Source organism: Dipteris shenzhenensis, chromosome 1 (genome assembly GCF_047967505.1).
Source record: "Dipteris shenzhenensis isolate YYH24624 ecotype China chromosome 1, Dip_SZ_1.0, whole genome shotgun sequence".
Classification (NCBI taxonomy): domain Eukaryota; kingdom Viridiplantae; phylum Streptophyta; class Polypodiopsida; order Gleicheniales; family Dipteridaceae; genus Dipteris; species Dipteris shenzhenensis.
Window position 1 is genome coordinate 23,577,754 of NC_141596.1, and position 19,145 is coordinate 23,596,898.

The 19,145-nt window shown below is 40.0% G+C and overlaps 1 protein-coding gene across 6 annotated transcripts in view; it reads left to right on the top strand.

Moving 5' to 3' along the window:
• The window catches only part of LOC147905567 (PCNA domain-containing protein), a 36,514-nt gene extending 27,721 nt beyond the window's left edge, over positions 1-8,793 (top strand). For 4 of the 6 annotated variants that reach the window (XM_087380623.1, XM_087380631.1, XM_087380646.1 and 1 more), the window contains exons 4-7: positions 7,292-7,415; positions 7,580-7,699; positions 7,821-7,891; positions 8,164-8,793. In XM_087380623.1, coding sequence (XP_087236749.1) covers positions 7,292-7,415; positions 7,580-7,699; positions 7,821-7,891; positions 8,164-8,410 — 562 coding nt within the window. In that variant the 3' untranslated portion in view covers positions 8,411-8,793. Of the gene's footprint in view, positions 1-7,291; positions 7,416-7,579; positions 7,700-7,800; positions 7,892-8,163 lie in introns of all 6 variants that reach the window. The other 2 variants (XM_087380638.1, XM_087380665.1) reach the window with 2 other exon arrangements.
• Positions 8,794-19,145: the final 10,352 nt, after the last annotated feature.

The window sequence follows — 19,145 nt, forward strand, 5'->3', positions numbered from 1 at the left end:
AGCGTGCTGAGTCGCCGATGATGCGTGCAATGTTAGAGCAGCCGGTCGTTGTAGGAGGCTTTTCTTAGTGTAGAGGCTATCGTTGTTGGGCTGGAGTAGGGCTGGAGTAGTCGGCTGGAAGATGACTGTTGGAGAAGCTTCTTGAGCTGGTGGACGTCGTCGGCACTGGCAGTCAGTGTATTGAAGGAGCCGGCGAGCTATTGTGAGCTAGGAGCGTTGGAGTCGTAGGAGCCTATATATGCTGTACATGGGTTGTTAGAGCGCTGCTACTACGAGTTGTAGGCTATGGTGCTGAAGTGGTTGTAGCACTTTGGAGGAGCTTTAGTCTTGATGTGGAGGTCTCCTTGAGAGGCCTTGAAGACCGTATGAAGACGATGTCTGAGTGGAAGGACAAGGCCGAGGAGCCCTCAATCTACCTCCTCTATTTCTCTCAATGGATTATGAAGAACTCTCCCTATTTTTCTCACAAAGGATCTCTCTCCCTCAACTGAAATCGAAGAACAATACAAGGAATCACTCAATCTCACATAGACGGAAATCTCTCTCAATGAACGGAAATTTCTATCAAAGAAATGAAAGGTGGTCTCTTACCGGAAGTGGACTCTCACGGAGAACACTCAAGAGAACTCTCAATCTCACAATCTCTCTCACACTCTCAAGAATCGCAATGCCTCAGCGGAAGGCAAGGAAGCTCTGATACCATGACAAAATATGAAGAGGGGAGAGGAGAAGAGTGGAGATGAGGAGAGAGGGCACAACTAGAGAGCACACCACAAATGACTAACTGTACACTAGATTTAGTTGAAAAAATAGAATATATACAAACCCTTTTAGGGTTAGGGTTAGGGGATCTAACCCTTTCCTTTATAGCACTCTATAAGGTTAGTGCTATGCACATATGATCACGTGATGGTGCTATGCACACATGATCACATGATGTTGACCGTGAACTCTCAACACCATGGTGTGTAGATTGAATAAGGCACTCTATGGGCTGAAACAGGCTCCCCAAGTTTTCTTTGATGACTACTTCCCACATATTGGTCTTTCTCAAAGTCCATTGGATGCAAACCTGTACCTCCATTTAGAGGGGGACATGAGAATGATGGTGATACTCTATGTGGATGATCTTATCTTGAGAAGGGATCCCAACAACAAGATAGGGAATGCAAATACTCTCTTGTATGAAGAATATTGGACCTTGGTCTGTTGCATTACTTTTTGGAGGAGGAAGAGAAGACTTTCTTTCATTCTTCAAGAAGTACTGCGAGAGTCTAAAACGTTTCCAAATGGAAAACTGCAAGGAGGGAGTGATACTCATGGAAGTCGGGAGCGAACTCAGCAAATATGATGTTTCTACGCTGGTGTATTCGACCAAGTATTGACAAGTTGTGGATGAGCTTACTCTACCTCACAAAACACTCATCCCAACATTTGATTCTTAGTGGGACTAATTTTCCAATTCTCATCAAAACTCTGAGAGAATTATTGGCAAGCTTGTTTGCAGGTTTTATGCTTCTTGAAGTGTGCCCATCCAACTGCCGGTCAACCGGAATTGTGGGCAACACTGGAATTCTAGTCTTGTTCTCAGCCATCTCAATCAAAGTCACCATGTCGGAGTGAAGAGGACGATGAACTGAAAGAGAAGGTGGATGGGATGGAAGGAACTGAGGCTTGAAGAAAGGAGAAGGTTTAAGATGAGGATGAAGGGGCTGACAGCCCAGACCGAACTGCTCCACTGGATGCACTGCTGAAGAACTGCTCCAGCTCCAAAAGATGCTCTAACAAGGAGTGAGGGGGGGCCTATATATAGCCCCTCACCCTGCTCCAGTCAGCTACACCATGCAGGCCGACTCATTGCCCCTATGTGGGCCAACTCCAGCTCATAGGGCTGGGCACACAGCCCTATAAAAGGGCACCTAGGGGGCCGAGGCCTTGCAGCATATGGGCCGACCAGGCCAGGTGGGCTGACCCACCTAAAGGGCTGCCTACTGCCCTATAAGGAGGGATCAAGCCCCACAGCTCATCGCTAGCAAGGTGGCCGACCTACAGGTCGTCCCACCCTCTGCTTCACAGCCCAGACAAAAGGCCCATTAAGGCGCCTAAGAGCAGCGAGGCATACCTCCCCACACAGCCCTGCACCCCTCTTGGGAACCTCTGTGCCCTATGTGGCAACACGAGGCACTAGAAAGCCAGACTAACCTACTCTCACTGTGGGGGTGCACCCACAACAGAGGCCCTCACTCTCGACCCTGGCCTCAATCACTAGGCGGGCACACCCCCAATCAAGGCCCTCTCTCTCTAAGGTGACATCAGGGATGTTGACCTCCAACAACAACATATGTTGGTCGTGTTGAAGAGACTTAGGCCTCCTAGTGGATCCTAGTTGGACCAACATGAGATGAGATGATAGGAATCAATTCCCAAATAAACATGGAGTGTATTCTTGCCTCGACTTCTAGTTGTGACATTAAATTCTTAGATGAGATGCTTCTGGATTTCCTATTAGGGGTATTTTTTTTGTAAGGGGCACCCTTGATTTGGTCTCATGGTGCTCTAGATACCTCTAAACTCCCTATCAGGGGGAGGGGAAGGGGCGGTCACATGATGTTATTCGATGTGGTCTCATAGCCCCCCTTGGCCTTCCACATACATTAATATTGCCCCCTTTCCCTCGACAAATGATGGCCTCCTTGTCCTTCCATGGATGTTAATAAACCTCTCTCTCTCTCTCTCTCTCCCCCCCCCCCCTTGTTTGATCCGCTTAGCCGGCATGTATGGCACTGCATGCAGCTTGATCTATCAAAGGTGGATTGGGCCCGAAAGGAGAGACTTCAAGTTCTCTTATTCGCACTGTGTCAGGGATTTTGGCTCATTGACCTCAGGTTGATGCATGTTACCTTGGTTGGACTTATTTGCATCCATGACATTAGTAGTTGAGGTATTGGTATGCTCGTACATACAGATGGTTTTCGAGCCTGGGACTCCACGTGGTCAGATTGCCCCCTTTTAGTATGTCGTTGAGGCCCCTCTATTCCTCTCACCTATTATAAGGCTAACCAGGTCATTCGAGAGGATCTCATACAGCTACACACATATAGGATTGATTAGCCCCTAGCGAGCTTGGTGTGAAGCTCAGCTTGGACAGATATCACTGTCTACGGATATCAGAGAAGGGCTTTTTCAATCCACTAGGCTACACACAAATCCACCATCTCCTCTCTTTGAGAATTTTGCTCGGGCAGTTTTGTGTTTCCTCACATTGATTATGCATTGAGACTAGACAGACTGAGGGCATACCTAAAGAGGGAGGCATCTGCACCCTATGTGATCTACAAGAGATAGAGTCCCAAGAATACTTTGCTTTCGAATGCCTTGTGTTACCTGTACTATGTAATCCGAGGCCATCATCTCTGTCTCTTTAGAGATGGATTTGGACCCCTTTCCAATATTTTGGTTCACCCAGATTAGAGATGTTTGGCAATCTTCATTCATGAGGCTGTACAACACAGAGACCAGTTGCTTAGGACACATAGATAGGGAGATCAGCCAGACTCCACCTAGAGCTTGATCACCGAGTTTTTCTAGCCAAATAGCATGAACCAGCAGCCCCTAGGTAGATAGCGTAGCAGAGGCCTGAAGCGAGAGATATGATAGGCTCGTCACTGTGTCGATGCATAGATGAGGGGTTGAGGATCTTCCCTCCACGTTCGCTAGACTTGGAACACAGCCGATGGGGGTGTTATTGGCACTTTTCGGCAAACTCTAAGGTATCATGGTGTAGACCATGGCAGATCATAGAGATTGACCGATAGGAGTGCCCTACCACAGGTTTCATGCCACCGCAGCATTGATCACGACAGGAGTCTCTTTACCCATTCTTAGTCACCTGGTGGACTTGGTCCCTCTGACAACATGTAGAGGACCGTGATAGTAATATTACATTGCAGATTTTTCTATCCTCTCCATAGGTTCAAATACTTTGTATTAATGTTCTCTCTTGTATTTGTCTTGGGTGCAGATGCCCACTTCCATTCAGCTCATTATTTTTCAGTCTCATAGACCCTTCGGTCCTTCAAAGACTTTAATAAACTTTCTTCTTCTTCTCTCTCTCTCTCTCTCTCCTGTACCCGTCTTTTCCCACACAACACCCCACAACCCACTGCCACCACACCCCTTTATTTTTGCTTCTCTTTCTATTTCTCTAGTTCCTTAGTTCTTCTTCTTTGCCTTGCATTTGGGTGGGTTGGATCTTTGGCCTAGTATGCATCGAGTTTACCCAAGAGACTTAGTAATCTAGTAAAAAATCTAGATGGAATATATTGCTTGGGTAGTGATTCGAGTCATGCGACCATAAATTTTCTTTCTACTCTCAACCCTATTTCATGCTTGAAGGTGCCGTAAGTTTGTGAAAATCCCCATTTTTTGTGAGATTTCTTGGGGTCATGCCATCTAGCATTATTCCTAGGATATTGGTTGTCTGAGCCATCATGTTGGAATGCAGCTCTTGTTGTGCATGATAACTTTCAAATTTGAAATGTGAGCGAAAGGGCATCCTCAGCAAGCTGTTAGCCTTATATGCATTGTCACGTTCTCTTCTTTGAAGGAAAGAGAGGATCCATTTTTTTCTTAGTGGCTTGTTGAATATCATTGGCTGTGTGTTGCCCTATGGCCTACCTTTTCTAGGACTTTTTGCTTGCAGCTTTTGTGAGCCAGGCTGTAATCCCCTCGGTGAAACACTTGACCTGCGTGCCAAAGTTGCGTTATGATCACTTGAGATGCGAACAGAGGTTAGGCAGCTGTTGAAACGGCAAATTGGGGATGATAATTTCTTGATGATGTAATATACGACTGTCTGCGAAACAGTGCCAACTAGAAATAATAATCTATGCTGGACGATGTGGGATAACCAAAGTTAAAAGCTAACTATGCCAAACATCCACAACCATGCTGTAGGAATCACCCTATCATTCTATGATATTTGTACGAGTTGACATTCCTGGACCATGCTCCCATCTCGCTTTACCTAATATTTGATGGCAACTGACTACAAACTAGGCCATCTTGGATTGCGGATGAAGATTGAGATCAATCTAATATTTGAATCTTTGGAGAGACTTAATGATGGGCTAGGTAAGACTGATGGTCAAGTGTGAATATCAATGAAAACCCATCGAAAGCAAGGGGTCCAATAGATACCCAGACAAGGAGTACAATGGCAGATAGTTTAATGCATAAGCTGCTTGCAGGACTGATCTTGTGGTAAGAAATTACATACAACTAGCTTGCACATGAGTGGTATGCATCTGTGGATCTTTACGACAAAGTCCTCTCTCTGATGGTCATAGGATCATGGTGTTCCATGCCATTAATCATGTATAGCACCTGTCCTGTTAACTTGTAGTCGTGTAGGGATACTAAGCCTATCCCATGCAACCTCCCTCAAGTCACCAACAAGAAGCACTTTAAGCAAAATAGAAGTCCAGAACCTTTGTGACTATCACTACCATACGAAGATAAGTACGCACCTGTAAAGTTCAGCTATATACTTTTTAATGCCTCTCCGGCCTCTAAATGTACTAACCCTTACGTAATTAAGGGAGTTTGAATGCTCTTTTCTATGCAAAAAGTTTTCTATAATATCAAGATCTTCTATTCGAATAAAGTTTCCTAAACATCATATATGTAATGATGACAAGCTATATATCATTTTCATATAAGAATTTTCTTTAATGCCTAGAACACTCCTAAAATTTAAGAATCATAGGGACACCAGACTGAATGCCTCTAACAATGATTGTTATGTTTTTGGTTTTTCCTCTGTAGACAATTAACTCTAAAAAGCCCCCTCCAAAAGGCTTCCAAAAGAGTACATCTTTTGTGTAAACCTTGTAGGCTACCAAGACGGGATGATTGAGAAAGAGACTCAAAAAAGGTGTATGTAGAATGATAAAGTTTTTGTTTCTCAGGCATAAGTACCTTCTATTTTGAAAAGCCTCTTTATGTTGTTTTCTAAATTCATCAATATTTACCAAAGTCTTGCATCCTAGCTGTAATGGGTCCACATATATGAAGACTTGTGAGCCTGAGGGTGAAGCTATCTTTCAATGCCTGAGAAGCCTGCCTTGGGAAGCCTCTCCTATCAGAGAAACCAAACTAACTTCCTGGTGCATTAGCAGCAACCACGTCATTGTGCACACCAATAACTTCGATATTGAGGAACGACAGTCTCAATTTCATCAATTTAGAGCACATCAGAGCAAGTGAAGGCTTCCTTAGCCTGAGGTCGACTTGAGATTGAATTTCTTCAAGCTCACCTATTGAGATTCGGACTCTTGGAGGCTGAAGGTGGATCTGCACCAAAACTTGAACATTCATGTGATCATTTTTTATGGAAACATCACTTGCAGTCTTTTGAATGCAGTAAACGACTTAATTCTTTCTGCTCAACAAGGAGGAATTCATCCAGTTTATAGGACAATGTATTTTTTTGATTTTTGTTGAGATCTGGAACTGATCAAGAAAGAGCCACCTTCCTTCTCCTAAATTACTTCTTGGTTTCCTTTGCTGATGACAGGTGGACCAATCCATCAAGAAACTTGTTCTTAGAGGATTTTAGTTGATAAATATCCCTTCTGAGATACAGGAATCGTTGGTGTGGCCGGTATAGGAGTAATCTAAGAATCATTTTCATTCTGTAAGACTTAACTGACATAACAATGTTTCTATAACCTGCTGTCTCAAATCATTTTTCCATGTCTATTCTTTCCTGTTCTGTGAGCACTGTCCTGGACTCTCTTTTTTTCTCTTTCCCGAGATGAAGTTCTTTATGAAGGCTTATCAGGTCCAGCATCCTTGAGAGACATGAGGAGTGCACGATCTATCAAAATTTTTTGTTTCAGTATCTCAGAAAGTTGGCCTTCAATGTTATCTGGAGCTCCAGTTGCATGCTTGAAGACATTTCTTTGTTAATTCCTCTGTAATGGAGTGTTATATCTTAAGGCTGGTGGAAGCACTAATGAAGTTTGCCTAAAAAATTTCCACATGCTAGATCCTGTGATGAAATCTCAAACTTTGTTTCTCCAAATGTCATGTTTCCCTGTTTACATTAACTTCTGTCCAAGCTATGATATCTAAATAGCTTTTAGTCAAACCAAATGTTACAATGCTGAGAGGACTCCATCAGTTTGCAACTGGTTTACCACTTACCTTATCGCTGTTGAGACAACTGAAAGCATTGCGCTGTGTCTTATGTTTTGATTGTAACCTTGCAAAAAATTATTCCTGGCAGGTTGATTGATGCACATGACACATGTATATATGCAGAAATCCGAACAAGAATTCCTGATACAATCCCAAGGGACTACAGCGTAGAAGATGAGAGTGCTGGGGTTCCTCCAAGTTTTGCAGTAAAGGTAGAAATCATGGACAACATCTCATGTCTCATGCTTCTTTCCTCATTCTCTGACTTGGCTATTGAAACTGTCATGCCTTGGTTATTTGTGGAGCATTGTTTCATGTGTCAAGCATTGGCTGTTTTTTGCTTTAGCATTCTTTGAATTAAAAAAACTTGCTGCAGTCTATTGCTCTCAAAGAAGCCATCGATGATTTAGAATGGCCAGGATCAAGCATTCAAATTACCATATGTCCCGAACCCCCAAGTGTGATGTTTAGGGGCGAGGGGCATGGAGATCTGCAGGTAGGCAAGCAGCTTTGGTAATTGTACTCTGTTGATGCTCTAGCCTTTATTTCAGAGAAACAATACATTTTCTGTATGCGAAACAGTTAATTTTGTTCTAGGTTTTCTGTCTTTCAAACAGATCGATTTCCTTTACAATGCACAAGCGGATTTGTTCATTGCATTTCAATGTGATCGCCGTATCTCTTACAAGTGAGTTATAGCTCTTGAATCTGGTACATTTTTTTTCTAGGTGGACTCATTAAGGGCATGCTTGTGAAAATAGAAAGAACAAAAAGAAATAAAGAAGGGGCATGCCTGCTAAACTTTTAGGGCTTTTAGAGGGGTTTGAATCGCAAAGTTTGATATTGGGGAGTTTACAATCTCAATAAAGGGCATAGGAAAAAGCGACCGGAGATCTGTATACTCTGGATTTATCTGGCATTCTTAAATCATTGTTTCTTTGAACCTTTGTATGTCACTAGATACAAATACAAATTTTTACGAGCAACAACTGCAAGTATTCCTGGAAACATACTGAAGGATAACCGGGGAAGCAAGCTGACTATAGGACGAATGGGCTTGTTGAAAGTTCAGCATTTGATTCCTGTTCGACTTACACCTGCGCAGCAACAGCAGATGGATCCTGCTAACAACCAGCAGCAAAGCCGTGTGTCGTACATTGAATTTTATGTGATGCCAGAAGAAGACGGTGATACAGAGGGCTCATAAATGCCTTTCCTTTTTTACTGAGAGGAGCCTTCCATCTGGGTATCCAAATATGTCACTTGAATTTATATCCTTTTTACTTGGCCAGCACTAGAGAGTTTTATGAAACTCTAAAATCCTACGAAGCCATGTGGCACCATCTAAGTCGTTAGATCAACTGGCCTATTATTAGCTACTTACAATATACTTAGCAGCTGGCCAAGCATTCTAGTTAAATGTATAACATGGTGATGGGATGGCCTGTACAAACTTTCCTTGTCTTATTTGTCGTGTACTTGTATAATATTGTAACTTTTTGAAGAACAGATTTTAAAGGGTTTCATTTTGCGAGAAAAGTTGTAATGTTTAAAGTGGTTATTATGGGCAACTTGATGTAAACCTTTGCAAAGGGGAAAATTGTTGTGGGCAAATTGAATGTAACTATGGAACACATGAGTGTGTATGTGGACGTGTGTATCTAGAGTTGATAAGTCATAGTCAATGGATGCTGGAGAGTTGGCTAAGTCTAACAGCTGATCTCATCCATGATGTCAAGAGCTTTTGTACTTGCCTCTATAAAAGGCTCTTCTATTTGAATAAAGATATCATTCTTGTGTGCTACGATGTTCTTCATATTCTACCCACCTTGAGCTCTCCCACTCCTCACCCACCAACTCCAACAGTTGATATCAGAGCTTGTGCATCCCCCTTGAGCCCACGTGGACATCTTCTTCTCCACTGCCCTCTTCTTCTTGCAATTTCTCCCCTTTCTTGCTTGAGCTAGTTCTCCCACCTCGGAGCTCCATTGCCCACCAAACTTAGGCAGGCTTTTACCCTCCAATAGGCAACTTTACCATTCAGAGGAATTAGAGAGATATCCTCTACTGTGTGCGCTGCCTCACTTTGTCTCTGACAACTTTTTCAATATTTTGGGCTGTACACAACGAATCAGTCTAATTCCTTTTAGCCATGCATGGAGCTTACTAAGAGCTAGCTTATATCCCAATTTGAGCTCAAATGGCTCACGGGTTGAGGAGAAATGGATGAAAAACATGTTGCCCTTCATGAGCCTGGCTATGGCGACCTAACACGGCATTTCACCTCTCCTTTGCTGTGCTTATTCTCTGCTGAAAAGGCTTTCTTTTGGCATAAAAAGCCCCTTGAATGGTTCTCATATTGTGGAGAAATCAGTCCTCCAACTTTCTACTATTTTGGTGAAGATTTTTTATAGCTTTGGGAAGTGTAATGCTTGCAATGAGTGAAAATATGTGTTAAGGATTATGCATTAACTTTAAGCTTGCAGTTTTAAAAGCATGGAAACATTTCAAGAGACTAGATCCTCTCATGGCTTCCTCTTTTTGCATTGAAGATGCAAATCGATGACTTTCTTTGACTATACATATTTTTACTATTTTCAAGAGGAGCATTTTCTTGACCACTCAGCCCCAACATTTCTGCATCAGAAAATCAGTTTGTAAGGGATTAGACATTGCTGTATTACAGTAAGATCTTCCCCTATGGCGAATTCAACAAAGCTAGGCAAATTTGATGGGAATCCTTTTCACAATTGGCAGACCAAGGTAAAGTTCACTCTTGAGGAAGGGACTTTGGAACATTACAAATGGCAAAGAGTAGAAACTAGCCACACGAGAGCAAAAGAAATATGGATAGGGAAAGATGAGAAGGCTCTTGGAATTATTGCTTTTGGATTAAGTGAAGAATTCATCCATCACATCGATGAAAAAGACACGTCCTTCGAGGCCTGGGAAGAATTGGAGAAATTTTTTGACACACAAGCCAAAAGTTTCAAGATTAGCCTCATGCAGTTCTTTGAATTGAACTTAAACAAAGGTGAATCTCTTGCTACATATCTCAATCAAATGAAGAGTTTGACTACTCAACTCGCAAGAGTCAAAGTAAATATGGATAAAGATGAGTGTATATCAATTTTATTAAAGAGTCTACCGCAGGAAGACTATGTAACATTTTACAACACTTACTAATCTCCTTGCTCCAAAGCTCATGGATATTGTTGGCTCACTCATGGAAAAAGAAAAGAAGATCAAGCAATAGCAAGGATATCATTATAATGAAGCTTATTTCACCGAGAAGACATCCAAAGGATCAACATCGAAGGTCTTCTCCAAGGATAAAAGCAAGGGTCGTTATTGTGGAAAACTAGGCCATTTTGAGAAGGATTGCTTAACTTAAAAAAAGGCTTTTTGCAAACCTTGTTGAAGACAATGAAGATGAAGAAGAAAAGGTATTGAGGCTACATAGGGGGCCAATTTTATCGAACATGAATGGGCTTTTGAAAGCTGAGTGTGTTGGAATAATGGTTCTCTGCCTTGGGTAGTCCCCCTAAAATGATTGTATTGCTTTGGGTAAGAGTGTGAGTTTGTCTTGTTTTGAGTAATTCAAAGTGTCTAGGGCTACTCCTAGTCATCTTGCCAAAGAAACCCCAAGGGTATTGGAAACCAAGATACCAAATTCAGATTGAGATCATATTGGGGTGAGGACGCCCAAATAAGTCTACTGGCGATGCAACTAGAGTGAGTGCCAAGTTGGGATCATGAGTGTTGTCACTACAGGTGGGCAAGCCATGAAGTTTCCCATGGACTATTGCTAGGGTTTAAGCCATCAATTTGAGGGGGGTATGTTGGGCAAATTGATGTAATTAGGATATGGGACATATGAGTGTGTATGTGGACGTGTGTGTATCTAGATTTGATAAGTCATAGTCAATGGACGGTGGAGAGTTGTACTAGCTGATCTCAAGAGCTTTTGTACTTTCTATATAAGGCTTTTCTACTACCCTTCTTGTGTGCTACTATGTTCTTCACATTCTGCCCGCCTTGAGCTCTCCACTTCTCATCCATTAACTCTAACAAAAAATTAGTTAAATATTTCCAGCAAGGGAGAAAATTAAACTTGGACATCATGCGTACTTTCAATTAGATACTGAAAGCGAATCGAATTGGTTCCATGTGATTTTGGTTGAATCATAGTTGTATTCGTTCTTCACTTTTATGGCCCTCATGATAGAATTACCTCACGCTCGATATTTCCTGTTCTTTTGGGCATTAGTCACTCACAGGTTCACAAACAAAAAGTGGCAATTTTTTTGGAAGTATTTTATATCCATGAAAAATGTATGTGCTAGCATATTGTAGTACCCTAAGCATTTGTGAGTGTCTTAAAGCATCTAGTCAAATGAGTCATGTATTGAGACCTATACAATAAAAATAAAAAATATTTTGAATGAAGTAAAGCTGCGTACAAATTAGACATAGTAGCAATCTCCTAGGAGAATTTAGGACAATTGTAAGAGACACAACCTAGCTTATCACCCTTATGTTCATTAAACTTAGAACACGTTACAAATGATGGGTTTGCCTTGGTAAGTTTGAGACTGTAAAAGGACTTGGCTTCCATTTGGGTTGAGAGCAACACCTTTCTTGCATAAGGATGTATTATTTCTCACTTGCCATACATATCCTCCAACAACAGACCAAATAGTTTTTGAATTTGAGGACATGCCACACATCTTTTGAAATTCCATGTCTCCAAGAGCTCATGACATTGAACCTTGCACCCTTGAGCCAGCTGGTCAATTGATTCCATATTCCTCTTAGATAGGGGTTCCTCTGCATGGGAATAACCAGCACACCTAGATACTATAGCAGGGCACTTAATGAAGGACATATTGTTGCCACATCTACATGAACACAAGCTTTTAGGGCTACCAACCTTGTATACTAGCATAATATGTTAATGCCTTCAAATTTTATAGTGTGAGGATGGGGATTCTTTGCTCTCCTAGCTAGGAGGGACCATGGAAGCCCTGAGATTTGAACCCACTGAGGCAAGAAAGGTATGGTTTCTTTCCTTGGGGGCACTATACTCACTAAATCTAGGTTGTCGGAACACAAGCAAAGTTGTATGATTGAGTTATGGGGGGTGGGGATATCATAAGGGGCAATGCTTATGCCTTCGAACAAGAAAGTAGAACACTATTACAACCTTAACTATAATATAGAATAGAGGCTTAAGGGATGTAAAGACATGACCTAAGGCTATATATTGGCATTAGGAATTTGGGATATGCACATTGAATGATCATTATGCTTGGATATTTTGGAGCTTGTCCATAGGCATGGCATGCCTTCCTTGTGCGAAGGCGGTATCTATGGTATGGAACATAATATCTATTGAGCTAAGATCAGGCCATGGATTTTAGTGACCTCTTATGCTTGGGGATAGGGGCTCTATGGTTGGGTGGTGAGGTGTTTTATATGGATTGTTTCTTTTTTGTAGACAATTATTGTTAGTTGACTCAGATTGAAATTGTCTCAATCCTATTAGAGTAAGTCTACTAAGTGAAAGGAAGTGGGAAAAGGAGAGTTGTCCGTTTTGAGTGGTTGACTCTTTTTGGTTGTATTGTCAAAATACTCTACTTGAAAAAATTGCAAACTTTGTCTTTTTGTCAAGGTTTTATGATGGAAAAGGCTTCTTTCATGTTGAGCATTGGATCCGGATAGGTCTCTTTAGAAGATGGGAGAACACAATGATCATGGTGCGCTTGGAAAGAGAGAAGAGCATACTGTCAAATCCTAAAAGCTATGGTTGCAATCTTTTTGAAATGCAAGCTATCCGTGTTTATTACAAAGTCCGCAAAAACTCAACTTTTGAGATAGACTGCAAACATTCAGCAGTCAAAATTTTCTCTACCTTGCATGACATAGTATTTAGACCCTTGGTACATTGCATGAATTTATTGTGATGTTGGTTGTGTGCACTGAAAATGGATGCTATAAAAAGGATCACACTTGTGGGGTAAGCACAGTACTATTACTCATATTAAAAGTACTGTTGGGACTTGCTCAAGAAACTACTAACCGGTCATTGCCACACTATTGATTATAGTTTGAATCTTATCATTCTATGATAGAGAAAATATATCTCTTGTAATATTTCTATTAGTAATGAGTGTGACTGTTCAAGAGTTGAAGCTTGTTGTTTGGGATAGTTAATGAAACCATGTGTATTGGACGTTAGACGCATCCTGAGCATGACAACGTGTGTATTTTGAACTTTGAAGGATGGTGGATTTTTGCTACACATCTCATGGGGTCAAAATACTTTTTCCGATAAAGACCTTACGGCATTGTGGTAGTTTTGTCTAACATGTGGTGAATTTCTTGAGATCTGTCAAACATCTGGCATTCTTGTATGCTAAGGCCTTATGACATTGTGGCAGTTTTGTTGCAAATGGGAATTTCAATTCCAAGGTGGCATGTGGCCCCTTGCCTTTTTTCCCGCATTTTTTCCCCACAAAACTAGAGAGCTCTTGAGGCCAATGGTTTTGTGGGAGAAAAGACTATGAAGTGATTGAGGATTGAAAATGACATAGAGTCCATATGTAATCAAACATTATGATATTTACCATCATGAATTTGTTTAAAAACCCTATTCACACCATGTCATTTATAGATTAAGTTTGCTTATTACGAATTCTAGTGGTTGGTGACAAGGCAACCAAGTCATCATTTGATGCAACTCACCATGTCATATGGTTTATGTTTGCTTATTAAGAGTTATGGTGGTTGGTGACTTGGCAACCAACTCAACATTGATGCAACCTCTGACATGGCAGCTAGCTCGACATCTAGTACATCATTTACAATTGTCCACCCAATTGTGATAAAGTAATGGGTGGCGTTTGAAGGGGAGCCAAAAACAAATGATGAAACTTAGAGCCTTTTCTACACAATCTTATAAGGAGCTTCCTTTAACAACCTTTTGGATAGTCTTTCTTCCTTGTAATAATCAATGTTGTCTGTGGTCTCCATTTGCTTTTGATATAGTTGTTGTGTGGATGTACTTCATGTCCCTAATCATACTTCGTAGCATTCTCTAAGGAAAATTCAATGATAGGAAATATTACAATTGTAACAACATTGGGCTTATTACAAAATTTTATGTAGCACCAAAAGCCAACAATTTCAAAATGTGCCTAGATAAAAAAGCAAATGATATGTCTGATGATTGATGCATACTAGGAGCAAAATGGGTCAATGGACCTCATTCATGCCCTTATTTAAACAACATCTATCTTCCTATTGCAACAAAGATAATAAAGGCATTCAAGTATTATAACTCGATTAAAGATGTGTTCCAACACTAAAACTTCCCCTAATTTCAAAGTCCCCAATTGATTCATATGTGGAAATAATATAGCCTCATACTTTTCCACTTATATGCAGATACTTGAAGTTCAATGTTCACAATATCAATATTTCAACTATGTCGAGGATTTTTTTTGATGGTGTGATTGCCTTTTAGGTGCTGAAGCTATTTGTGACTTGAGCCCCCCCCACGAGCGGAGCTTCCTTTGATGACCTTTTTGATAGGCTTTCTCCCTTGTAAGCATCACTGTTGTCTATAGTCTTGCTTTTGATGTGTAGATACACTTGAAGTACACTGTTCACAATATCAAATTTTGGACTATGCTAAGGAGTTCTTTAATGGGAGGGATTGGATTTCAGGTGTAGTAGCTCTTTGTGACTTGAGATGTAGATGTACAACACACATGCTTTAAAAAGAAATTTGCGAATTTCTACATTTGAAATATTCATCTTTTCTTGTGACCCATTTTGATGTCATATTCTATAGTGTGTATATAAATTGCATTGTAGCAAGCTTGTTCAAATAAGAATTTGATAGGCTCTTTTGAATTGTATAATGGGGAGCTTGGGAACTCTGTTGTTGCATTTTACAATGCCATTCTCTTGATTGATGCACTTGCATGTTAATTCTCTTTTGATGTCGTGATATCCATATAAATTGTTAAGCTTGTGAGATTCATACTTACCATCATTGTCACAACTTAATGTTGATATGTTTGCCAATTCATTTCTTGATAAGGAGTTTAAAAAATTGAAACTTTGAAAATTCTTCCAAGAAATAAATCTAGGTTTTCCTAAAGAAGCCATCAATGAAAGTGATATAGTAAATTTTTTTGCCAAGTGATTGATACTAGGCTTAGCCCCCCAAATGTTATTGTGCACTAATATAAGGACATCTATGATCAATTCTTTGGATTGAGGAAAAGGATTTCTATCCATGTAAAAAGAAGATTCATATATCTTGATCTAGACACTACAATTGTGATAGTCCTTGGACTATATTATCCAGCTTCATGACATAGAGTGTTTATACTATTTTTACCAAAGAATGATTATTGTAGTTTGATTACTAGATAGTGCAATGTTTTTTGGTGTGAGGGAAAATCAATCCTTCGGCAACAAGGTCATTTTTTTTTGAGACTAACTTCACTAGTCAAGACTCCTTTTCTTATTGAATAAGATGTCATAGTTATTATCAAACCATCATTGACAATGCATTCTGAGTCAAGTCCATAACATGCAAAACGTCACTAATGACCCTGATTTGGCCAAAATACTTTGAATAAGACCATTAGTGACAAACATATGCTCCTCGAGATTTTGATTAATTTGCAGTATTGAAAGCCACTCTTCATGGCTGTCATATGTGCAGTGCCACTAGAATCTACTAGCCATTCTAGTAGTTCATGTTGCTTAGGTTCATGATTTATTCTCATCATCAAGATAATTGTAATGTCTTAAATACGTGGATCTATGTCCTTGTAATAGATCTATGGGCGTTTTGATTCCTAGGATCATGTATACCACAATCCCCTTAGAGTGTTTCCATTGTTCTTGTAGATGTTTTCATTTCCTTTATCTTCTCCTCTATTTTTCCAAGGACTTATATGAAAATTTTAGTGGTTTAATGGTTTTTATTGTTTAAAATTGCCCCTACTATTGTAATTGCCTTAATAATTACCATATGGTTGGTTTTAACCTTTATATGAGGTTAGAAGTCTTACTTTGGGAGCCAAGTTAGCCTATCTAGGTGAGCTTTGGACTCTTGCTATAAAAATAGTTCAATACTTTTTCTAGAAAACAATCATGATATATGTAGCCATGGCCTAATTCCATATATTTGCATGAGTGCTTGGGCCGTGGGTATTGGCATGAGTGCTTGGGCCATGCACATTCCCACTAAGTACTAACTAGATTGTGAGTCTTAATTATCAGATTTATATTGGCGTGGGAGTTGAGGCCATGGGCCCTCCTTAGGAAGATACAAATTACTACTTGTCCATAGGTATGGGAGTCTAGTTAGTTAGCTCAATGTGCCAATGGTGTTAGGGCATGCAGATCTCTACTCATTCCATGGAACTTGTGGCCTTTATATGCTTGAAGCGAGCATGATGAGCTCTATGGTTGGGTAGTTCATCTCAACTAGTGTAACTCCTAGCCTTTATCTTGATAGACATGATTGTGGTAGTTAGCTAATGTAGTAACAAGCTAGTCATGACCCAAAAATTGAAACCTACCAATGCTAGAATTTACTCATCATAGACTTGCGTGGAACTAGTAAAGAATATATTTAACCCCAATGTAGAAATCAAAAGAAATTGGACCTAGTATCTAGAGCTTACATATTTGAGACCACTAGTTCTCAGACCATTAGGAAAAAAGGGAGCTCATTTTGGGGCCCTGTAAGAAATTCACTATTTTCTCTTTTATCTCTCTTCTAAAATGTGGAAAAAGCAATAAAATACGGATATTTGTTAGTTCAAGACCAAAAGTGTGTCAGTCCAGGGAGGAATGAAAAATTTCTTTCAAATAATTAAGAAGACGCTGCATTAAACTCTCCATATAGATTCCGCATCTCTTTCGAGGGTGGCCTCTAATAAAGAACCCATCATGCCATCACTAATCCATTTTTTTTCAAATATTTGAATGGTTACTATGAAAGATTAGATGAGTTTTATATAAAGAAGACAAGATGAAGAACCAACCCTCACGAAATGGCTGTTGAAGAAGAACCTCAAAAGAAGCGACTACACCATTTGCACATTGATTTAGAAGAAAAATATGTACCGCTACAGAAAAGAGGAAAGGTTCCACTTGTAAATGATGAGAAAAAGGAAAACATGAGAAGAGCAGCAGGCTCCCAACATCTCGACTTATGGTGCGATGGACAGATTTACCCAAAATGTCCATTGAGAAATTCTAGCCCTCCATTTTCTAATCCGACAACGTTATTGAGGTTTGTGGGTAACGGGAACAATGGAATGTATGGATACATTTCGACTCAACATTCAACTGCAAAAATGTACAAGATATTGTATGTCCGAGAAAGAATGGAGAAGGCACAAGAAATGTCGATAAATCCAGACTTGAAAGAGCAACTGGGCAAAGGGAAATCGAAGAGCATTCAAAGACAAAAAATGAGGTACGGAGAGCAAGAATGAAGAGAACGGTTCTTGGAGAGAGACAATGAAGCAAGAGAATTCGAAACATTGCGGAGTTGAAAGCTGGCACTAGAGGATGTAAGGGCAAGTACAGAAAGCAAGGTAAGAGTACATCTTGTTTAGCCATTGTATTTGTATATGTGTGTCTGTCTTGCAAGAAAATGTGTAATATTGCAAAGTGTACTTGTTGCAGGGAAATTTTAGGACCTCAAAAAGAAAACATTGATCCCGTCAAACAAATGAAGGGTTTAGTCTCTCCACTGTTGTTGCAAAGAACATGATGGAGGAAAAGAAGTTTAAGAAGGTAAAACGTGAAGTTCTTGAAGACTTTGTATTGGAAAGTAAAGCTAATGTCACAAAAATTCAAGAGGCTCTTGATGTGAGTGGAGTAAGAAAAAAGGGATATGCTTCAATATTTAGAGTTCTGTCATCATTGAAAGATCTGTTGTTACCAACACCAGCACAAGTGTGGAAGGAACGAGGTCATCTCAACCAAGAAATTGATAAGTTTATTGGACAGTGCTTTCATATCGAAAGTGTATATGAAAGTGAAAAGGGAAGCACTACATATAGTGCTTGGAATAATATTTTTGTAGATCCTGAACAATTGTAGAGACTTATGGTTGAGTTTACAGTATCACATTTGAAGAATGTAAAAGAGTTTTGAAGTTTGTTGTGAAGCTCGATGAGTGTGAAATTCTCAAGGAAAAAAAGATAGAGAGAGTTTCTATCACTTTGATGAATTGAGCACTTGATTAATCGATCACAAAGTCCAGCTCAAAGTACTTCAGTGTCCAATCAAAAAAGCACATATGGTGGTTGGGTGCATTTGAGGTATGTAAACTATCGCCTTCCAAATTAGTCTTTACTCGAAATGTAATAAATTTTATATCATATATCTTGCAAACCTGTGGTTTTAAATTATAGGTGAAGACTAAGGATCATGCAATACTTTATTGGTTGGGTATTTCATCAAATAGATATACCATCAATTATCAAGAGTCAAGTCCAAGGACACCATCTTCATGCTCCAAGGAAGGGTAATTTTCAAATTGAATGGCATATGGCAGGTGACCTGAAGAAACTGAAGTGTATGTTCAATATAAGCAAAGGGGGTAACTCAAAATCTCCTTGCTTGTACTGCAACAAACCAGCGCATGTCCTAGATTCTAAATGGTGGAAAAGAGCACCCAATAGAGATAAAGTAGATAAAAATTTCAAAGCATTTATTGAGATCCCATTATGCAATGTTCACATTTGTACATTGCATGCATTATGTAGGATCATTGAGAAACTAGTTTTCCTATATATTGGATTTGCATGGAGAAAGGCTTGATAGTTTACCAAGCCCAGGGATTCTACTTCCAATTGTCCTCAGGAGGAATGTGTCATCTTCAACGAACAATTGCC